At 50.6% G+C, this 20,595-nt stretch overlaps 1 protein-coding gene across 3 annotated transcripts in view; it reads right to left on the reverse strand.

The window, feature by feature from the left end:
• Nucleotides 1-415: 415 nt before the first annotated feature.
• Nucleotides 416-20,595, reverse strand: part of FBXL16 (F-box and leucine rich repeat protein 16) — a 198,848-nt gene continuing 178,668 nt past the window's right edge. For 2 of the 3 annotated variants that reach the window (XM_019539858.1, XM_019539859.1), the window contains 6 exons: nt 18,870-19,588; nt 15,776-16,284; nt 13,299-13,383; nt 12,006-12,069; nt 9,538-9,674; nt 416-9,413 (listed from right to left, as the gene is read on the reverse strand). In XM_019539858.1, coding sequence (XP_019395403.1) covers nt 9,318-9,413; nt 9,538-9,674; nt 12,006-12,069; nt 13,299-13,383; nt 15,776-16,284; nt 18,870-19,574 — 1,596 coding nt within the window. In that variant the 5' untranslated portion in view covers nt 19,575-19,588 and the 3' untranslated portion in view covers nt 416-9,317. Of the gene's footprint in view, nt 9,675-12,005; nt 12,070-13,298; nt 13,384-15,775; nt 16,285-18,869; nt 19,589-20,595 lie in introns of all 3 variants that reach the window. The other variant, XM_019539860.1, reaches the window with a different exon arrangement.

Here is a 20,595-nt window from a genome sequence, read left to right on the forward strand (position 1 = left end):
CGCCGGCCCGGGGAGCGCACGGGCGGGGCCTGTGGAGGCGCTTGCCAGGCGGGTGCCGGGACTGCAGGTGTGGCACGAGCCGGCCCTGGGCTGTGCTCGTCTCCACCACCCCCGTGCAGCCGGGAGCGTCAGGGCTGCTTACCTGCTGCCCCGCGCAGGGGAAGGCCTGACCTGGGCCAAGGCCACCAAAGCTGCCGTCAGCCCCCTCAGGCAGGGCAGCCGCTGAAGGCGCAGGCCCGGGTTTCTTGGGACAAATGAAACCGCTGTCGGGGAGCACGTGGGAGCCGCGGAGCGGAGCGGAGCGCAGGGCCCGCCGCCCCGGAAGGCCCGAGGAGCGGAGGGAGCGCGGCCGGCGGCACTCCCGTGCCCGGAGCCGGGAGGGAGCAGGCGACGACGCGGGAAGGAACCAGGCCCCTGCATTTTTTAAAATGTTTAATATATATTTTTATAAACAGGTCACGTGATAAAATAGCACAAGAAACACTTACCAAATATAAGGTTATATCTTCAGAATATACAGGAGAATGAGGTCGTATGTACAGTAAGAAAATGGTTTTCAGATTTATTTTTTCTCTCTCCCACTTTATTTTCCTTCTGTAGTAACTCAAAATATCACAGCTTCAGCAGTTTTCATAATACTTTGGACCAGCGGATACCTAATCAAGGTGCTAAGGAGGTTGAATCAGAACCGAGTCAGTGACAGAACCGTGCCCGTCCTCTGGGTCGGCCAGTTCGGGGCCGGACCTCGAGGGGTGGAATCTGTTGCCACTTGACACCGCCGGGCCCAGCAAGTCTTCCTCTTCCAAGTATTATAGTTTCCCTTTTAGCTCTTCCTTTTCCAGTGGGAAATGCGAGGTTTTTCTGTGGCATTTTCCTCATTGCTTCTGCTGTATTCCAGGAGGACAAGGCTGCCTTGGTTCTTCTTCAGTACTGTGCTGCATGCTATTCTCTGACCTCACAGGACACCCGCATGGTTGCCCACCAAAGCATCACAACTGCTTTCCCTGAGCGCTCAATGTCTCCTTAGAAATTGCAACGTTAAAAAAAATACACACATTTTAAAGATACTCTGTCTGTCAATCCAGTAATCTTTGGACATAGCCCCACCTCCTCTGGTAATATAAATCTGGAGGTCAGTGAAGCTACGCCAGTTAGGGATCTGGCTTCAAAACACATGTACACTATGAAACACATAGTGTGTCACTGGATTATCATCAGTGCTCTAAATGATTAAAGAAAGGAAATTCATTCTCCGCTGCTGAATGCTTCCTTGTTTCTTTGCTTCTCCTGCTCAGATCTTGTGATTTGACTGGCCACTTTCACTTGCCCTTTCTAGTCTTTCACTCTGGTTCCTGTGCACTAGTCCAGAGCTCTTGCATTTGGGTTTCCAGTACTGCAGTAGGAATGAGCTGTCCGGCCTGCCTGACTTCCAGTCCCTCCCTGCAGTTGAGTTCTTGTACTCCAGTGAGTGCCTGGATTTTGCTATGCTAGTGGCACCGTTGCTATTCTCTCCAAACCAGGCTGGCAGGAGTAAGGAAGGGCCACAACCATGTCCCCTGCACTGTGCTGCAGAAGTACCATGTGTGGTGTGGGTACACACTGCACCTATCCGAGACTGCTGTGCTCCTGAGAGCTTTGGTAGGCCTTGTGCGTAATAGACCCAGTGCTGGTTCCTACTTGGCTGCCAGTGGAGTTGGCCAACAGCCCATGTCATTTTATTATCTTTGCCCTCTTTTTTAAGTAAAACTTTAGCTCCTCAATGCAGCATCCTTTGAAGAGACAGTCCATCAGTTTGCTCAGCTCAGCAGCATCCCCATGTCTTGGCTGTAACATGACTGCAAAGAAAGGCTTTTCCCTTCTGGCACCTTGACTGCTCATGAGAATCTCCCCCTCTCCCCACTGAGAATAACAACCTCCTATGTTATGGTCTGGAGACCCAACAACTTGTCAAGTTCCCTTGAATGTAAAAGCAGGGACCACACTGGTTTCTACCCTCCTATGCTGAGCCCCTATATAGATTAAGTCACTTTATTTTTCATGTCAGCTGCAGAGACCCAGACTGGCCTGTAAGGGCAGAAAAATGTCCACCTTCTGGGAGTGAGAGCTGAAAGAACAGAAATGCTGAGGTCGGGTGAAGAAGTCTAGTCACCAGAGGGGCTCAAAAATGTAAGAGATGGAAAAGCCTTGTCCTAGCCCCTCCACAAACAGGGTGACATCCACATTGCAGACAAGTGGAGCGCCTGGTCTGACCCAGCTCCAGGAGGCAAGGCAGGTTCTGTCACAGCTGGGTCCAGGAGCCAACCTCACAAGCTCCCTTCTCCCTTAGAAGAAAAAATGCACCATTTCTTTCTGAAGGCACTAGCTGCTCAGTGGCTTCTCCTGCACCCCCACACTCCCCTTGCAGTCTCCTTCCTGGTGGAAGGGCGGTAGTGGACACACGGAAAACTCTGGACAACCTGGTAAATCTTATTCATGGGCAAGACTAGCCCTGGGGTATAAGGAGCAGGACACTCCCTTTTTCATAGCACTTCAGTTCAAACCTCTGCACCTCTGTGGGCTCACCAGCCCTCACAGCAGTGTTGTGGCTGAAGGGGTTGGCTCAGCACATCTCTGATGGGAGATCTGTCAGGGGATCCATGAAAAACACACTCATCCTCCTACCAGCTTATAACATGCCTGATATTGCCTGTGTAGATGGGCCAAAAAGATGTTCTCACCAGGTTGCAGCATCAGAGGCCCAAATCAGACTCAGCATAAAATGAGGGATGCCACCTAATGAGGTTCTAAGAGCACGACAGATATTAGCACATGGACCCTGCACTGCGCAGTTTCTAAAGTAAATTGCCAAGAGGGCAGGGCCTTCTTGAGGATCCTCTCAGCAGTCACCATGACTGGGAGCTCATGATGTCCCTAAAAGGACAGAACTTACCCTGGAGCAGAGAAGAAGCACTTGGGCTCTTACACAGACAGAGGACAAGATCATCTCAGCAGGGAAGCAGAAGCAGGTGGGTACCCAAAAGGAAAGAGATTTTCATGCAGGGAGCTGTGATGTGACCTTGACTGCTATTGAAGTCAACAGCTGAGAACCAGGTGTCTCTGCTAGTAAGTCTCAGGTGTAAATCCAGCCCTCCCCAAGACACATCACAACAAGGCCACCTTGCCAAACTGAAATTAAGTGAAAGGAGAGCTAACATTAGGCTACTCTGGATAGCAGTGGGGTAGTGCAGTGGCTAATAGCCTTAATCACCCTAAAGCCAAGAGGAGGGCAGCCTGTCAAACTGGCATCCTGCTGGGGTGGGAAGGCATCTTCCCTCCCCCAGCTGTATGGGCAGCAGTGTGCACTTGGACAGTGCATTCATGGAGATGCCTCCTTTGCAGTCAGGCACTAATCACTGTCAGAGGCAGAATGTTGCACTGGATGGTGCAATGGCCTGGCTGAGCCCTGCCCATCCTAGGCAAGTGACCACATGTCTCTGTGCTGCAGCTTCCTCACTGTTTGGTTAGACTGCAAGCTCTGGGAGAGGGAATGTTCTTACTCCATGCATATACAGCACCTAGGACCATAGGGCAGGTGGGTCCTGTAGGCACCCCATGGTACTTAATAGTGATAAGCCTCGTGGCAGGGGCATTTTGGCTTCCTTGTGCTGCACTGTCATGTGTCCAGTGCCTAAAACCCTTGGAAATAAAACTATTCACAGTGCAGACAACAAGAGCTGCAGGGGCTCAGCTCTTCTCCGGACGAACTCCATAAAAACACCCAATTCTTTTCTGGCTCTTACCTCTGCTTAAGCTAACAGATCTCAGGTCATAGCAACTTGAATGTGTAAAATGTACAAGCTGGGGCTGTAATGAAGTGCCTGAGCAGAGCAAGGAGGGAAAAACCAGGAGGGTGGATTATATATGATGGCCCACACCGTAAATATGTCAGAGCAAGGAGAGACTAGAATTGTATCACAACTGCTGGGACACTCAGGAGTGGGAATTCTCTCATGGGGCAAGGGTGTTTTTTCATCTCCCCAGTATCCTTAGACACCATTACAGGATTGGGGGGCTGACCTCTGGGGTCCTGGCTTGACCAGAGTGACAGAGGCCAGGCACAGCTGCATTTACCTCCCAGCAAAGAAGCCTGACTGCAGCCCCCAGCATATGAGCAGCTGAACCACTGAAGGCTCTGCTGGCAAAAACAGCAGCCTGGGAAAGCATGGATGTAGAGATCTGGTAGGTAGATGATTCAGCTGGCTCAGGGCATAGAGATGTAAGTCTGCACGTAGATGCAGAAGCAGCTCTAGGGATCTTAGCACTGAAGCAAAACAATGCTCTACCACCCTCGGTGATGACTGCCTGCTCCCTTCTTCCCACCAGCCAGTCCAGCTGCGCAGCCTATCTCTACCATTTCTTTCTGCTGGGCAGTATCAACCCATGCAGCCCTGTGTACAGGGCACTGCTGGTTTCAGGTTTACTATGAAGGAAGAACCAGTGCTTCCAGATTTCCTCTAAGAAGTGGAAGGTGTAGGAACATGTAAGAACTCCTCTACTGGAAAAGGGCAGTTTGGGAGGGCAGCCTGCCAGGGAGCTATCACTGAGATTTCTTCACCAGCCTAGCAGATGTAGTCCCACGGGGGCTGCCTGCTTAGCCTCTACCGACAGCTAGCTGAGTTACACACCAGGAGATAGGCTGGCATATGTCCATCCCTGTGGATTTCCCATGGATGTCCAGGGTTTTCCAACATTCCCACTGGAAAGACTGAACTTGTCATGAGGAAAAAGCTCTGGCTGCCTGACCAGTGTTTTTTGGCGAGTTCAGAAAGGATCTTGAAGGAGACTATAGTGCAATTAGTAACCAAAGCTACAGGTTAACCAAAGTAACAACTCCCCCATCAGAGAGTCCCCCCTCACCTCCACCTTAGAATCCTGCATTAGCAGGGCTGTGGGGAGGAGAGGCCATCAGAGCAGGAAGCTGCAACATGTCCTCCTAGAAGTCAATCACTTAAAGCTTACACATCTTTATGGCAACAAAAGTTGGTAATAAAAAACCCATGGTTGTTAAATCAGTTAATTCCTGTTCATTAAAAATTAGGAAACATGTATATGTTCAGACATAACCATGAGAAACTACGGCACCAGGTCAGGAATGAGCAGGGGAGCTGCTGTCTGAGGAGCTGCGATTCCTCTCCCCTCAGCGGAAGGACTGTATGGAGAAGTTAGGCTCTTACTCAAGGCCATAGCTGAGTGGATCATTCAGGACTGATCACTTTAGTGGATGAGCTTAGTGCTAATTGGGTTGGGATGATTTTTTCTGCTTGTGGAACAACACATTTAGTCACTGCTCCATGGAATCTGGTTTGCAAGAACTGTACCCATGTAGGACCACTTGTTTCTGCCCTGGCTGGAGAAGCCTGACTCTTAGTGGGCTTCTTGGGCTAACGCTAATAGAAAGCAACTCAAAGGTGCGTTTTCTGTGAGCATTGGGAAGGATGAGCTGAAGATGTGCTTTCAGAGCACATCCATGCTACAGATGCCCAAGCATACATGCATGCAGGGCGCCAACGTGAGAAAGACACAAATGCTGCCAAAACTTATCTGCATGACTATCCATGGAGAAAGGGCTTTGCACCACTTGCCCAGCTCTGCTTAGGACCAGTTGTACCTCTTCCAGCTTTGTGGAAAGTTCCCATCATCATCACCACCACCTCCACACCCAGTGTATGTTCCTTTAGCTCTTCCTAAGCATTTCTCAAGGTCACTTGTTCAGCCATGGATTTGCCAGCTGACTCAGTTTGTGCAGCCCACCACCTAATAAATCCAAGTGATCTGACAATTGTGCCACTAGCCCAGAGCCAGAGACCTTGCTAGATCCAGAGGAATCAGTCCCAGCTGGTAACGAGGTCGCCATAACATCCTTTCTCCTTGCCCACTTGGATTCAGCTGATCAGCTTTTACCTATTTATGCCTTTCTGGCCACTATTAAGCAATGCTATGTCTTACCTGCTTTTACTGCAAGGTCCTTAGGGAAAGAACTGGTCTGGTTTGGCAAGCATCATGCCCATTTATGGTGCAAAATAAACACTTTAGAGAACAGCTGGCCAGACTACTTCCCAGCAATTCAAGGCATTCCTCCTCTTCCCAGGCTGGGTTCACTGCCTGCCACAGTCTCCATAGTCATGCCAACCAAGTATCAAAGCTACACATTCATCATGCCCATACCACAAGGCCACCAGACTGGCCACCATGGAACAACCCTTATGAAGGATATGGGTCTGGTAGTGATGGGCTGGGATGTCTATGGAGAGGGAGCCTTGGGGCTAGCAGAGGGTGCACCCTCCAGTGGTTACCATCAGAGAAGAAGCAAGATAGATAGGAGTGTTTGAAGGCTGCATCCACACTCTGGATTCAGGATGATCTCCCACTAATAAGACCTATTGGGAAGCGCATGCATACACTAACCACTGGCTTTGTAACAGCCTGTCACCTACAGGCCTGGTGCTGGCCATTGATATGATATTCTTTACCTGAGAGTCTCCTTCCACTAAATGGCAAGGAGACCATCTACATCAATGTATGGCAAGATGTTCAGCTGTCTTAAATTCTACCATTCAGCGCTGCAGCTACACATTAAGGTATTCTGCAAGAAAGACACTGTTAGGGGTTCTGCAGTAAGATGACCTTTGGGCCAGACCTTCAGTTGATGTAAACTGGCCCAGTCTGATTGCAGTAGTGCTGTGCTGGTTTATACCAGTTGAGACACTGAGCCTGTATTATTTGCTTGAGTTTCCTATGCAGTCCTGACAGTACCTCATCAAGGGAACCTTCAGATAACTACTATGGCCAGTGTCCTTCCCAGAGTGATGCCTGCCCTGAGGATGGGGAGGTCCCTGACTCAGGTCAGAGATGATGCAGGCAGTATAGAAGGTGCTGATGATGCTGGGAGGACTTAGAAAAGAGACATACAGAGGTCCCCGCCTGGTCTCTTTCTGCTGGTATCAGGGAGATGGCTTCAGATGCTGGAAGAGCTACAGTGGCTTTGTGTCCTGAGGCTGCTGCTTCTGTGTAGCATGTTCCCATTTTCCATAATATGGGAGCTGAATGTGTTTTGGCTTTCAATTGCAGCACGGCTGGAGACTGCTGAGGTGCCTTTGGACTGAGAGTCCACTCCCTACAGGATCACAGGAGTGTCTCTGCATGCTCACCCCCTATCCCTGGAGAACCACAGGCTCTTCTCTTCATCTCAGGAGCTCTACCCAGCTGGCGGAGTCTCCACAGTCCACTTCCATTCTGGTCGGAGAATAGAAGATACCACCAAGTGATAGGGCAGGCACCTCACATGGTACAGAGGTAGCAGAGACATCCCTCGGAACAATTAAGCTCAAACTGTTTGCATGTGGGTGCAGGAGATGGGGACACATGTACGTGTGTGCATCCTGGGGCCAGTCGCCCCACATGGAGCTTGAGGTGAGTCTGGAGAGGGCTTCTTCCAGGCTCACCCAAAGCAGTGAATTGAGCAGAGATGTACAGGCTCTAGAATGAGCAGTGACGGGAAGAAAGCCTGACTCACCATGACCTGACCTTAGTACAGAGGCAATGGCTCTCCCTGGCCCCTACCTTCCTCTCCCCCACTTTCCCTGCACATAACCTACAACAAAACAAAAGGTTTCATTACCAGATGTAAAGACATTTCAGCTGCTGAGACTTTGCTTGTGTGGACAGCATGGTTCAGCTGGGATGTCCTCCCACATACCCCTGGGATCTGAATGTAACTCAGGAAAGAGCCTCCAAGCATTCCTGATGCAGTGGGAGAACTGGACCTTGCAGGTGGCTTAGCTGAGAATGGGGGAGGCAACAGTGAGATGGGAAGAGCCCCCCAGAGCCAGGGCACAACAGTGGGTCAAGATGGGGCCTGACTAAAAACTGTAGCAAAACCTGCTCAGCTGGTGGGGACGGCAATGCAGGGAAGGGGGAGGCAGGGTCCCAGGTCTGCCTGGTTCACATGTTTCTGGCTTTGACTCTGTCTGCAACTGAGCTGGCCTCAAGCTGGACCTTTGGGGAATGACACACTGCAAAGGAAGCAGAAGCCAAAAGCTTTCTCTCCTCTTCCCAAGCTGCAGGGAGAGAAGGAAGACAGCTGAGGGAGGCTCCAGGCAGGGGTGGGAGTGAAAGGAGTTGTCTCAGGTTCCCTTGTCTGAGAACAGAACTCACAGTGAAACCAGGACTCCAACGCATGGATGTGGATGGAATGCAAAGCCACACCAGCTTCACACTGGAGGAGACAACTGGAGCTGGGCAAGGGAATGAGAAGGGAGCTGCCACCCACGGGCCCTCCCAGCGCCCACGCGTTCCAGGACCTACCTTACCACAAGACGGAAGCAAGCTAGCATGCGAAGGCTGCAGGCTGTTCTGAGAAGAACATCTTATTAACAACATGAAAAGAGCAGTAGGCGACCGTCCACCCCAGGCCACATGACCTTAGGGTTGTTGGGTGTTTGGGGAACAGGGTTGTGTAGGGGGAGTGACAACTCAGCTGGGTCAATTTGTTTGTTTCTCAGGAAATTTGCCCATGGATCTGTGCTTCTGACGAAGACAAGATGATCACGGTTAACGTACCAGCTTCACTTCCTGGAGCAAAAGGAACCCAGCCTGCCAAAAGTCTCAGGATCGGGCCCTGTGCTTCTCTTTCACAGCACTGGTCGGTTTATTTTTTAAACGCCTCCAGCACGGGAGACCTGCAGCATCCCGTCTGAGGAATGAAGAGACAAAACAAGAACCCATGGCATCGGTTATTCCGGCCCTTCTCCTTCAAGCCTCTTTGTCCCTCAGGATCCTCCTCTTCCCTTCTTCACCTTCTGGTTCAGCTCCCAGCAACACCGGACATTTCAGTTCCGGGCTCGACCATGCAATACCCAGAGGAAGGGCTTCAATTAGACCCCACCCCAGACTCCCCTCTGAGCCCACCCAGAAGCATGGGTGGAGCGGGTGGAACTTCTACCCTCCATCATGAGAGACATCCAGACGGAAACCACGTGAAATCCAGCACTGAGGGGGAACGGCACACAGGGTGTGAGATCACATGGTCCTGGGCCAGCTCATCAATTTGCATTGCTCTCTCTCTCTCTGTCTCTTTTTGTGTCATTTGTTCAGCTTTATTGTGTTTTGTTTTGTTTTTTGAGTTGTTTTTTAAGTTAAAATCTTTCAGGACAGACCACTACAAAGACGACGAGAGATGATGGAAGTGTGGGAAATTTACAAACCTTGCAGAGGGGTTCTCTTGTGAAGTCTGCGGCATATGAACAGACAGAAGCCTCCTTTCACTGAGAGAGCAAATCTCAATCTCCAGGCACTGTCACCGGGTGTGGTGATGTGAATAACTGGTTTGTTTTACACGTGGTGGTGGAGTTAACTCGCCAGTGTCTTTTGCATCTCTCAAAATAGAAAGAAAGAAAAACAAACAATCGGATGACTCTGGTTGGTCGGTCAGTGCTGGATTGGGATTGGAGAAGATGACTCCAACAGTTGGCCAATCCTGGGGACTGCTTATTCGATTACCATGCAGCACGGCAGGTGCTGGGAGAAATACTTGAAGAGCTCTGGGGTGGCACCAGGGCAGTTGGTCAGCTCCAGCTCCTCCAGGTCTTGAAGCTGGACAAGGCCAGAAAGGCCTGTGGTGGTCAGGAGTGGGCAACCTAAAACCAGAAGAACAATAGTTCAACCCAGTGAACAATAGTTATGTAGACCCTGTGGGGTAGGGCTGGACTCCCAGAACCCAACCATCCCTTGGCTTTGGTGGTGACATTCTTGGATTATGACTCATCTCAGTTCTGCCTATGGCTCTATCACATCTTAGAGCCCTGTGGAGGCCGCCTGGGGTCATGATGCTGGGTTACAGCTGCCATGCATGTTACAGCTGCATAACAGCTGTACCATGCTACCCCACTGGCAGACAGCTGGACCACTCTGCTTTTTGCACCTCCTCATCTCTCTGCCTCCATCTACTGCATGAGACAGGGCCTGGCTCTGAGCTCCCTTGGGCTAAAGGAACTCTAGTGATATTAGTGTAGTCATGCTGTACTGGCTCCAGTAAATGACTCTCATACCATTTGTCCCTGAAGGATGATAAGATGGAAATTATAGGAACTGAGGTGATTAACAGGAAATGTTTTGTGCTGTTTATTGCTTCAGCCACCAAGGCTAGGATGATGTGACCACTTGGGAGGGACAGACGCTTTTTTCCTCATAGAAATCCAGCAGAGGGGGCAGTCAGATGAGTCACAGAGTATGAATAACCCTGCTGAGCACATGATATCTCTGTAACTGTTCCCCTCAAATGTCCACTTGACAAAGGACAGCTCCTATTTTAGACCCAAATTTACCATCATCCCACACCTGACTGAAGTGATCTCACAATGGTCATTGTAAATGAATGCTGACTCATGGAAGCAAGAGGCAGACAATTATTTTTATGTTGAAGAAATGGATCAGAGGTAGTTCCCAGCCCCCCAGCACTATTAGCTATGGCAGACCTCATTCTGAGCTTTTAAATGACAGTCTTTCCCACAACTGAATCTGGGACAGGCCAAGAGAGACATCCATAGCACAGTACAGCCAGTGAAAGCATCAGTCCACTGAAAGGGAATGGGTGGCAGGATTCTTCAATGAGGTATACACCAAAAGAATGTCCACATTACTTCTGGTGTGACCATGTTCAAGTGTGGATAAGCTGCACCTCTGTGCCAGAACCATTCTACATGCACTTCTGACTTCTCAGGGCATGTCTACCTACACCCACACTCTTGGGGAGGCAGACCCTGCCCATCCCCCTATCTACACTTGCCCCCCCCCCCCCAAAAGAGGCAGTGAAGCCACTCTAGGGGCATCCCACATGGCTGTTCTTGAGACCTCTGATTTCAGCATGTTTGAGGGCTGCAAGAGATGCCCCCAGCTGCAATAGATGCTTCAACATCATGGTCCTAGGGTTAGTGCAGGCACTGGGGATTCAGTGTAGACACACCCTGAGGTTCCTCAGCATCCCTGGGCCACCTGACTTGCAGCCATTCACTGGAGGCAGCAGAATGACTCCTGATTTCCAGGGGTGGAAGTGCAAAGAGAATCAGGATCCACATTTCTCCATCAGGCTTTCCCTAGGAACTGATGCATAGAAGGTGCAGTCAAGTGGTGAAACAGGGAACATGCCTCTAAGTCACATCCACACACAACCACTTTGACCTAACTTTTTCAGTCAACACAGAAATGCTTGGCGGTGGCTTGAATTGGGAGCTGGCTTGACTTGGGCTGTCAGTGGAAATGGGACTCCCAGGTGCTCTAAGAAGTGGTTGGTAAACATGCCTGGAAGTCTACAAGGAGTACGAAAAAAGTGAAGCACTCTTCTGCCTTTGAATGTGTGTGTGGAGTTGCTAATGAACTGCAGGAACCAGGCACCCCCCCAGGGTGGTGGGAGGGACTGGAAGCCACACATCCGGTGGTGGGATTTGTCCTTCTGAGTCTGAATTCAGGCCTACAGCTCCCACTGATTTCTCAGCAGCTCTGGTGCTCAGGCTCTCTGGGTCTGCAGAGGACAAGAAACACTGTTCCCCAGCCCAGTAGATGCTCTTCAGTGCCCAGAGAAGCGTAAAACATGACTTCAGGAACAGTGAGTGGAGTGTGAGAAAGTGACACAGCTGACAGCACAGACTACCAGGGGGAAGGTATCTCCTGGTTGTTTGGCCTGGCTTCTTCTTCTTCCCTGCCCTGTTTACTCAGCTGAAAAAGCAGGGAGCAGGAGAAGACAGCACATACCCAACTCTGAGGCCACTGTACAAAACTCCATTGCACCAGCCACTTTTACTCTTCCCCAAACCATTCTATGTTAGAAAAACACCCTCATGTCTTGTCATGAGCCAGCAGCATCCTCATGGGACACTGCTGCAAGATTGGGATGTCACTGGGTTTGCCCACACAGTCTCAGCCCCATCCCCATCCCCCTCCCCCTGCTGGAGCTTTTAGTATTTGGATCTCACCAGCAAGAGATAAGAGGCGTAAACTTCTCATGCCCAGGAGATGCTTCAGGCCAAAGTCTTGTACCTAAAACAGCAGAAGAGGCAAGGCCCCAGATCATTAATACAGAATGAGTAGGGATCTACTTAACTCACAGTGAGACAAAGCAATTTTCATGGCTTGGCTGTGGCATGAAGAGCCAATTTCCTGGTGGCCCCACACCTCACTGCTGACTGGTAGAGGGGCACTGGCATTGCACTAACTTTTTTTAAAATGGCACTGAAACATTTTCACGTCACTGACTGGCACCTTCACTTAGTCCACTTCATTAGAAGACAACAGCTCTCAATCATGTGATCTATGGCTGCAGTGATTATCACATTGTCTCTGTATTGTGGTAAACATTGGGACATTTTAAAACAGCGTATTATATGAAAAACATGTTGGGGGTAGGTTAATGTCACAGGAAATCACAGCCAATGCAATATTTTCTGGCAACTGTGGACAATGTTTTTGTCATTTGTACGAAAACCACAAAACTGCAAATTAAGTAGACCCCTAAGAATAAGCTACATTTGGAAAGATTCGCTGAAAAAAGCACTAAGCAGCTACCTGATTACTTCTCTTCCCTTGCAAGGCAAGGCAGCACTCATGTCTCCCCTGTGGCATATCGCTGGGGAGTTTCTGGTTGTGGGCTTGTAGTTCTAGCGGGTGAATGTTTGCAATAAATGATCTTAAGAGTCTTTTGGTAAACAGCTACTTGCAAATATAAAGAACAAGGCTTGAGGCCCCTGGAGCCCCTTCCAATCTGATGTTCCTCAGAGTCTCATACACAATTCAGCACCACCACTCCGCTTTGAGACAGAGAGCATGTGACTCCATCTGAGAGAGTGGAGAAGAGACCCTCCCACCCCCATCTTCTGACTCTCACATCTTGCTCTAGTTTATACATACCAGAACCTCTTCCTGTCACATACTCAGGCCTCTTACATCGTTACATGCTACCTGACTGTGTGCAGAGCCACAGGAAGTGGTTGTGCTTTGCATCAAAGGCCATGCATTCTACAGGCTTCCCACAGAGACGTTCTGGTTGAGTTGTATTCATCCCAGCAATAGCCAGGTTCAGCCACAGGCTTGTTGTACAACTAGCAGCACAATCACATTATTTGTGCCTTACATGGATCTCAAAACTCAGTAGCCAACCCAGCCCTCATATAGAGAAAAGGGAAGACAGAGAGATTTACAGAAGAACCTCATTCCATCTCCCTCCGCAGAGAGGTTTCCCTAGTTGGCTCTGTCCTTTGCTGTTCACTTACCTGGCAGCACCAACGGAGGTACAGGCTCCTAAGAGATGACATAGTGGACAAGTAACTGAGGCCAGTATCTGTGATCCGCACACACCTGCAGGGAAAAGCACAAGATCACAAGGAAGATGCCAGAGCTCAGGGGAGAAGGAATCCTGGCATCTTCTACATGCAGTTCCAATCTCTTGAACTGGGTACTTGGTGTCAGTTAGCAATGGGCTTGCAGGGGCCAGAGGGAAGGAACAGACACACCCTGATTGCTCTCTGGTGAGAAAGTATCTGGAGAAGCCCTCCCTGTGGGCTGATACACAGCCAACAGCAAGACCTTCAGCTTCATATGTCCTCAGTGTGTTGAGTGTCTTCCTTCTCCAGCACACCCTCACCTCCTGCTTAAGAGAATAACAAGAAGAGGGAAACCAGACAGCTCAGGAGACTGATAATGAGCTATGGAACCTTTTACATCTAGGTCACTGCTGCAGTATTCGTTTAAGTGACTGGGAGTATCTATCACTGGATGCCAGTGTACAGGCCTCATGGAAAATGAATCTCACATGTAGGCGTCCATGTCATCAAAGCCACCACCAAAACTGGCTGTGTCATGAGAGAAGCTCAGGATGGGGCAGGCCTGGGGGCCAACTTCCATATCGACATCCAGTAGAGCAGGGAGTGGGCACAGTGGAGAGGGAAGCTCTCATGGATGCTGCCCAGGTATTACCTGGTCTTGGGGTAGATAAAAGATTTACTGCTTAGCACTGTCATTCCAAACCCTTCCATGTAGTGCTCATTTTGGTGAAACATGCCACTGGTCAACAGCAGCTTCAACATTGCTGCACTCCTGGTGTGAATGGTGTGAATTCAACAGCTCTGAAAGTGGGGGAAAGCAGGAATCTGTGGTGCTATTCCCACAGATGCTTGTACGTCACTAGAGGGCACCACATGCCACAATCAGTACAATGGGAAAGAACACCAGGTTCTCAACTGACAGTACAGAGAGGGCCAGATCCTCAGCTGGGGTAAACCCATGTAGCTCTGTTGACTCCTATGCCTTTTGCCCTGATTGAGGATCTGGAAGGGAGGGAGGGTAGGAAAACAGTACAATCCACACGAGGCCACAGAAGAGCAGATGCTCTTGGATCCATTACTTGGACATCAACATTCTGCTCTGCCCACTTTGACTGGCACCTCCATGTGGAAACCAGGTGGAGGTGCCCTCAGTTCAGTATATGATCCTGTATTTCTACAGGATGCTGGCACCGCATGCTTTGTATCTTCAGGCCTGACCTACGTCCTGGCTGCAAAAGGAGCTCCCAGGGACACTGCCCCACAAGGGAGCTCTGTCCCAAGCTGGGGGGCAGAAACCAGTTAGCCCAGAGCTGCAGGCAGAGCCAGTGTTCATCTGCCCTGTTCCTTCTCCTGCCTGCCTGGGACAGCTGTCTTGGTGCCAGATGCACACTCCTCCCTGCCTTTCAGCAGGAAGGCAATGAGGAAAAAACAGCACGGAGTGGCAGAGACAACGGGGGAAGAGGGGCCTCTAGGCGTGCAGCCCAGAAGACACACCATGTGGAAGAGGCAGAGGAGGGGTGGTGGGAAGGGAGCATTTAGCAAGCTGCCAGCTGAAGTAATCATCCAGGCCTGGTGAAGGGCTAGAATGGGTGGAGGTGGACAGAAGGTGATGATTTAGCTGGTGTAAATCAGAATGGCTCCACAGAAGAGCGTAATGGCATTTATACCAGCTGGGGGTCTGGCTCCCAGTCCCCAAAGACACTGAGTCAATGCCAGCACCACAGTGCAAATAGACCCTTTGCTCTGAGCAGCCCTTCCTGGCTCATCCTCAGCAAGTTCCATTCCCTTCCCTTCCACAATCCCTGTCGCTTTTCCTCCAAGCTCATTCCACTTGCAGGTGCTGGGCAGGGACCAATGCATGGCAGCGACCCCATGTTAAAGGACAATTTCAGTTTTTGGCCACCCCCTACAATGCATCTCAAGCCCTTCCCATGTGCCACCAGCCTCACACTCCTGAGATGACTGTGGGGCATCTACAGCCTCAGTGTACCAGTGACATGTCAGCTCAGCATTGCACAGGAATGGAGCTACAGGAGTGCTTCTCACCAAGATTTCTAATGAGCAGCTTTCCCCAACTGCATTTGCTGCTCAGCAGCACATAGGGGATACATCCCCCCTCCTCCAGTCCCAGCCTCTGCCAGCAGGCAGCACTGCAAAAAAGGGCATGACAATGTTACTCTAGTGCCAGGCTGCCCCAGCAGGAGCTGCTGTAGGGAAAAGAACAGGGGGACTGTCCACACCAGAGCCCCAGCTACTCCAGCCAGGTGTCTCTCAAGCAGACATCATAGGGTATAGGGCAGGAGGCTGTGCAGCAGGGGAGGTTCCTGTGTTGACCATCCTGGTCTCTCCCAGGAGGAGTGTTCCACAGATCCCGCACACTCTGCCTCCCCCAGCAGCTCCCAGGCAGGGCTCTGTCCCCCACCTACCTGTCTAGCACGAGCTCCTCCAGCTTATGAAGGTCACAGGCTATGTACTCCAGGGCCATGTCAGTAATCCGAGGGCACCAGGACAGGTCCAAACTTCGGAGCTTCCGCAGGTTCTCGGCCACCAGCTCCACCCCATCATCAGTCACCTTGGAGCAGCCGGAGAGGCTGAGCACACTCAGGTTGGGCAGGCTGTGCACCATGTTGACTACCCCATGGTTGGTGATCTCCCAGCAGGAGTTGAGGCGCAGGGTGTGAGTTGTATAGCCCTGCTTGGCGGTGAAATAGGCCAGGGCTGTGTCCGTCACATGATACGCCTGTAGATTCAGCTCCATCAGGTTGGGCAGTAGCTGGGAGATGGCAGCAATGGCATCGTCAGCCACGTTGATGCAATCACTGACGCTCAGGGAGGTGATGCGGGCATTCAGGCTGGACCAGAGCCCGGCTTCCGTGAAGTCATTGCAGCCAGAGAGCTCCAGTCGCACCACGCCCTGCATCTGCTCCAGCATCACCTGCCAAGAGGCAAGCGGTCAAGCCCACAGGCAGGAGATAGTCCCTTCTCCAGAGAGATCTCAGCAGCTCACACCTACCTCTCTCTATACCAGTGCCTTGACAGAGGTCTCCACAGCCTCTCCATCATTGGCATCTATCCTACCTTCCTCCGTTCTACCCCATCCCTTCCACAAGTACTTCCTTCTTTCTTTTTTTTCTTCCATTTCATCTCTCTTTCTCTTTCCCTTATGTAGTTCCCCACTTTTCTCCACCCCCGTCCTCTTTAGTCTACACTGCGAGGCATGCTGGTGAGGGCAGCTTATCCCTCGACAGCCACATGATAGCTGCCATTTTGGCTAACTGACCCAGAGCCCTCCAGAGCTAAAGGCACAAGCTACTATAGTTTGGATTGAAGAACCAACACTCCTGAGCTGTAACAGACTCTCCTCCTCTGTGGAGTGGGCACAAATAGGGATCTGGAGCATACTCACCAGCAGGTTTGGCCAACACCAGTGATGCAGACCAAGTTCACAAATGTGGGGTGTAGAGACCTGCATTCCCTTCTGAAGTCAGACCTATTTGAGGGCCTTCTGAGTGCTCCAGCATGGCCTAGCTCACTCCAGCTCCAAGTCTGTCTCTCAGGAAAAGCCCTGTGTGAGGTTTTGTGGGAGCTAGAAGTACCCAGCCTGGCATGAAGAACTTGATATTCCCATAGGAACCATTGGCAAACCAGACAGCTCTGCCAACAATGCAAGCCAAGTCTGTGCAATAGCTTCAAGACACACAAGCACTAGAAGAACATAACCCCTCCTTTCAGCCGCAGCTATGGAAATCCAAAGGACCAAGGCCTCTGTAGAGATGCTGGTCTTGAAAGCAATGTTTCAGCCTGGTCAGCCTTCGTCAGAAACACCAATGCACCGTAGCCGAGCTCCCAGCACAAACCTTAACTCTGCCCATATGTCCTCACCCAGTCAGCGGTCAGAGATCCCCACTGCTTCTCAAACTTTCACCAGATAGCTGCATCTTCAGACAGCCACCAGCCCTATCTGATACTCCGTCCACAATGAGGGCTAGAGTTACCCATTCTCCAGATGTCCATACTACAAGTCAGGCACAACAGCTTCTCACACCTTAACCACCCCTGGTGACCAAGTGCCAACACCCTGGCCCATCTGTCAACCCAGCATACATCTGGATGTTGTCTAGAGATTCACCTCTGGTCTCCATTCTGTCCCACCCACCTCTGCAAGGAGACTCACTCCCCAGGGAGGAGGGAATGGGAGCCCTTCTTGGCAAGATGGAATTTTCACCTTCCACCAATATCCCTTCCTTTGGGTTAGTCCCACAATGGAGCATCAAGAAGTAAGGATGCAACCAATGCATATCCTTTTCCTTTGGCTGCTGTTTTATAATAGTCACCAGCTCCCCCTGTGCTTATAAAACCTGGAGAGGCTTTCCAGCATGGCATTCACCTCACAGCTCTGTTTCAACACCTAGCCCTGCACCTAGCCTGTGAGAAGGGTGGATTGGGCTTTCCCATCTCATAGCTAAAGAGATCCATGTCATGAGCAGGACAGACAGGTGGCACTGATGAGGGGTCTCCTGGTTGTAGAGGCAGGCTGGGATGGGGTGAACATGGGGATGAGTTATGGTTGGCCTTAGAATCTGTTGGGTATAACACTGTAGCACACTGGAATAGGGAGCTCCCAGGAGACAATGCCTGTGAATTTTCTCTGCATTGTGACTCCAGAATTAAATGAACTGGGTTTTCTCTTGCACTTGCAACGCAAAAGGGTGACAAAGACAGCAGCTACAGAGCCATCACTTGCTGAAGTGATGGCTCTGTAGCTGGGATAAGTCTAGTCTGGGATAAGCTTGTAGGTCAGGTTCAGGACTGCCCTTCAAGGTTTCAATTCCCACATCTGCCACAGCCTTCCTGGGCAACCTTGGACAATTCATTCAGTTTCCCTTTGCCTCAGTTCCCCCACGCTGAACTGGGGCTACTCATCCTTCCCTTCCCTACTTACCTCTTCTAGATGGTGAGCTCTTTGGGGCAGGCTCACCTTGTGTACATACAGCTCAAATCTTGATCAGGGCCTTTAGAAGCTCTTTCAAGAATCCTCCTAAGAGTTGAGCTGTGGTGCGAGAACACCAGAAATATCCTGCTCATTTCCAGGAACAGCATTACCAGGGAGATATTGACATATTGGATGGAGTTCACAGAAGAGCAAAGAGGAAAAAAAACCCTCCATTTGGGTCTGGAGGGAACTGACTCACAAGGAGAGATTGATACATGAGAAATATATATAGCTTGGGTAAGTGAGCCATGACGATGAGTGCTGAAAGCTGTAAACACCAGAAAGGAAATGGGAGAGATGGGAAAGGGAGTCAGAAGGAAGAAGAAAGGTGTAGCATTTGGCGAAATGTATGAAGACGGAGATCAGGGGGGCTCTAGATGAGGCTGGGGATGTGCTAGTAGCTCTACTGTTTGGGACATCTGTAACCCACCTGGACAAAGAATCATGAAAGACACAACTGGGTCACACCCTGGGAGATGGATCAGGCAGGACAACCCAGCAGGCACTCATCATCCCCAGAGACCTACCTCAAGTCCTGCATCTGTGATGGTCGATCTCTTAAGGCTCATGGACTTCACCCCTTTCTTGGACAAGGGGTAGTTGTCAATGAACTCACAAATGTCCAGGTCTGAGACTCCCACCAGACAGAAGCCATCAAAGCCCCTGATGGCAAAGCCCTGTAGGTTGACAAACTCCTTCTCACCACTGGGCAGGATGTTGTAGAGCTCTTTGGTGTGCAGGACGGGTGTGAGGCCTACCCAGAACTTGGGCTGGTAGAGGACACGCCGCCACGCTTTACACACCTGGGCCAGAATGCATTTCTCACAGGCTGAAAAGTACCAGAACAAGCGGTTGAGGATCTTCTCATCCACAGCCAGCTGCCTTTCTGTGGGGGAGCCAGGAGCCCTCTCTGGGGAGGAGTGCTCATTTGTTGAGGAGGCCTCATTTGAGTTCAGTCCCACCACAGAGGTGCCAGAAGGGGAAGACACCCCTGCCAGAGTTGCCAAGGACAGCGGTGATGCCAGGCTGGATATGGGCAGGTCACTGTGATTTGATAAGGCTGGACTGATGATAGCAGGCATGGAAGAAGGCTGGCATAGGCGGTTTTTCACTGCTGGGGTCCCTTTGGTGATGCTGGCTGAGCCAAGTCCATTGGGTTGGGCAGGAATCTTCACCAATCCATTCCGGGGTAAGCATGGGGGCTTAGTGTCACCGTTACTCTGGTTCGACATCTTCTAAGGTCACTCTGGAAGAGAACAGGGAGAGGTTAAGAGCTGGCTGGCCTACCCACCATGGCATGTGCTTAGGGACCCTGACAGGAAGAGAAAGAGCCTAAGACCTACATGGAAACCCAAGGCAACTTGGGATGTGAATCCAGGTGAATCCCTGTGGACTCTATAGAACTTCTCTTCCTGCTCACTGCATATATCCCATCACCACAGACCCTCATTGATAGACCTGCACCTTTGGAGTATCTGAGACTCTTAGCACTGCATGTGGGATATTTTTATAAGAAACAGCGCAGTGCAATAAAAGTGCCACTGCAGAACAGCTGGCATTTTTATGCTCCAGGCCTGTAAGCACATGGACAAATCTCTCAGCTGAAAGAATAAAAGGTTTAAAAATTAATGAACAGTTTAGGGACTACTTAGAAAAGCTGGACATGTACAAGTCCATGGGGCTGGATGGGGTGCACCTGAGTGTGCTGAGGGAGTTGGCTGATGTGATTGCAAACACTGAGAACACATGGTGATCAGGAGAGGTCCTGGATGATTGGAAAAGGGCAAACATAGTGCCCATATTTAAGAAAGGGAAAAAGGAGGATCCAGGGAACTACAGACGAGTCAGCCTCACCTCAGTCCCTGGAAAAATCATGGAGCAGATCCTCATGGAATCCATTACTAAGCCCTTGGGGGAGAAAAAGGTGATTAGGAGCAATCAGCATGGGTTCACCAAGGGCAAGTCATGCCTGACCATCCTGATTACCTTCTATGATGAATGACTGGCTCTGTGGATGTGGGGAGACTAGTGGATATGGTATGCCCAAAACTGAACACAGTACTCCACATGTGGCCTCACCAGTGCTGAACAGAGGGGAAGAATCACTTCCCTTGACTTATTACCAATACAGCCTAGTATACCGTTAGCCTTCTTGGTAACAAGGGCACACTGCTGGCACATATTCAGCTTATTGTCCACTGTAAACCCCAGGTCCTTTTCTGCAGAGCTGCTGAACAGCCAGTCAGACCCGAG

Source organism: Crocodylus porosus, unplaced genomic scaffold (genome assembly GCF_001723895.1).
Source record: "Crocodylus porosus isolate Cpor-Errol unplaced genomic scaffold, CroPor_comp1, whole genome shotgun sequence".
Taxonomy (NCBI): Eukaryota; Metazoa; Chordata; order Crocodylia; family Crocodylidae; genus Crocodylus; species Crocodylus porosus.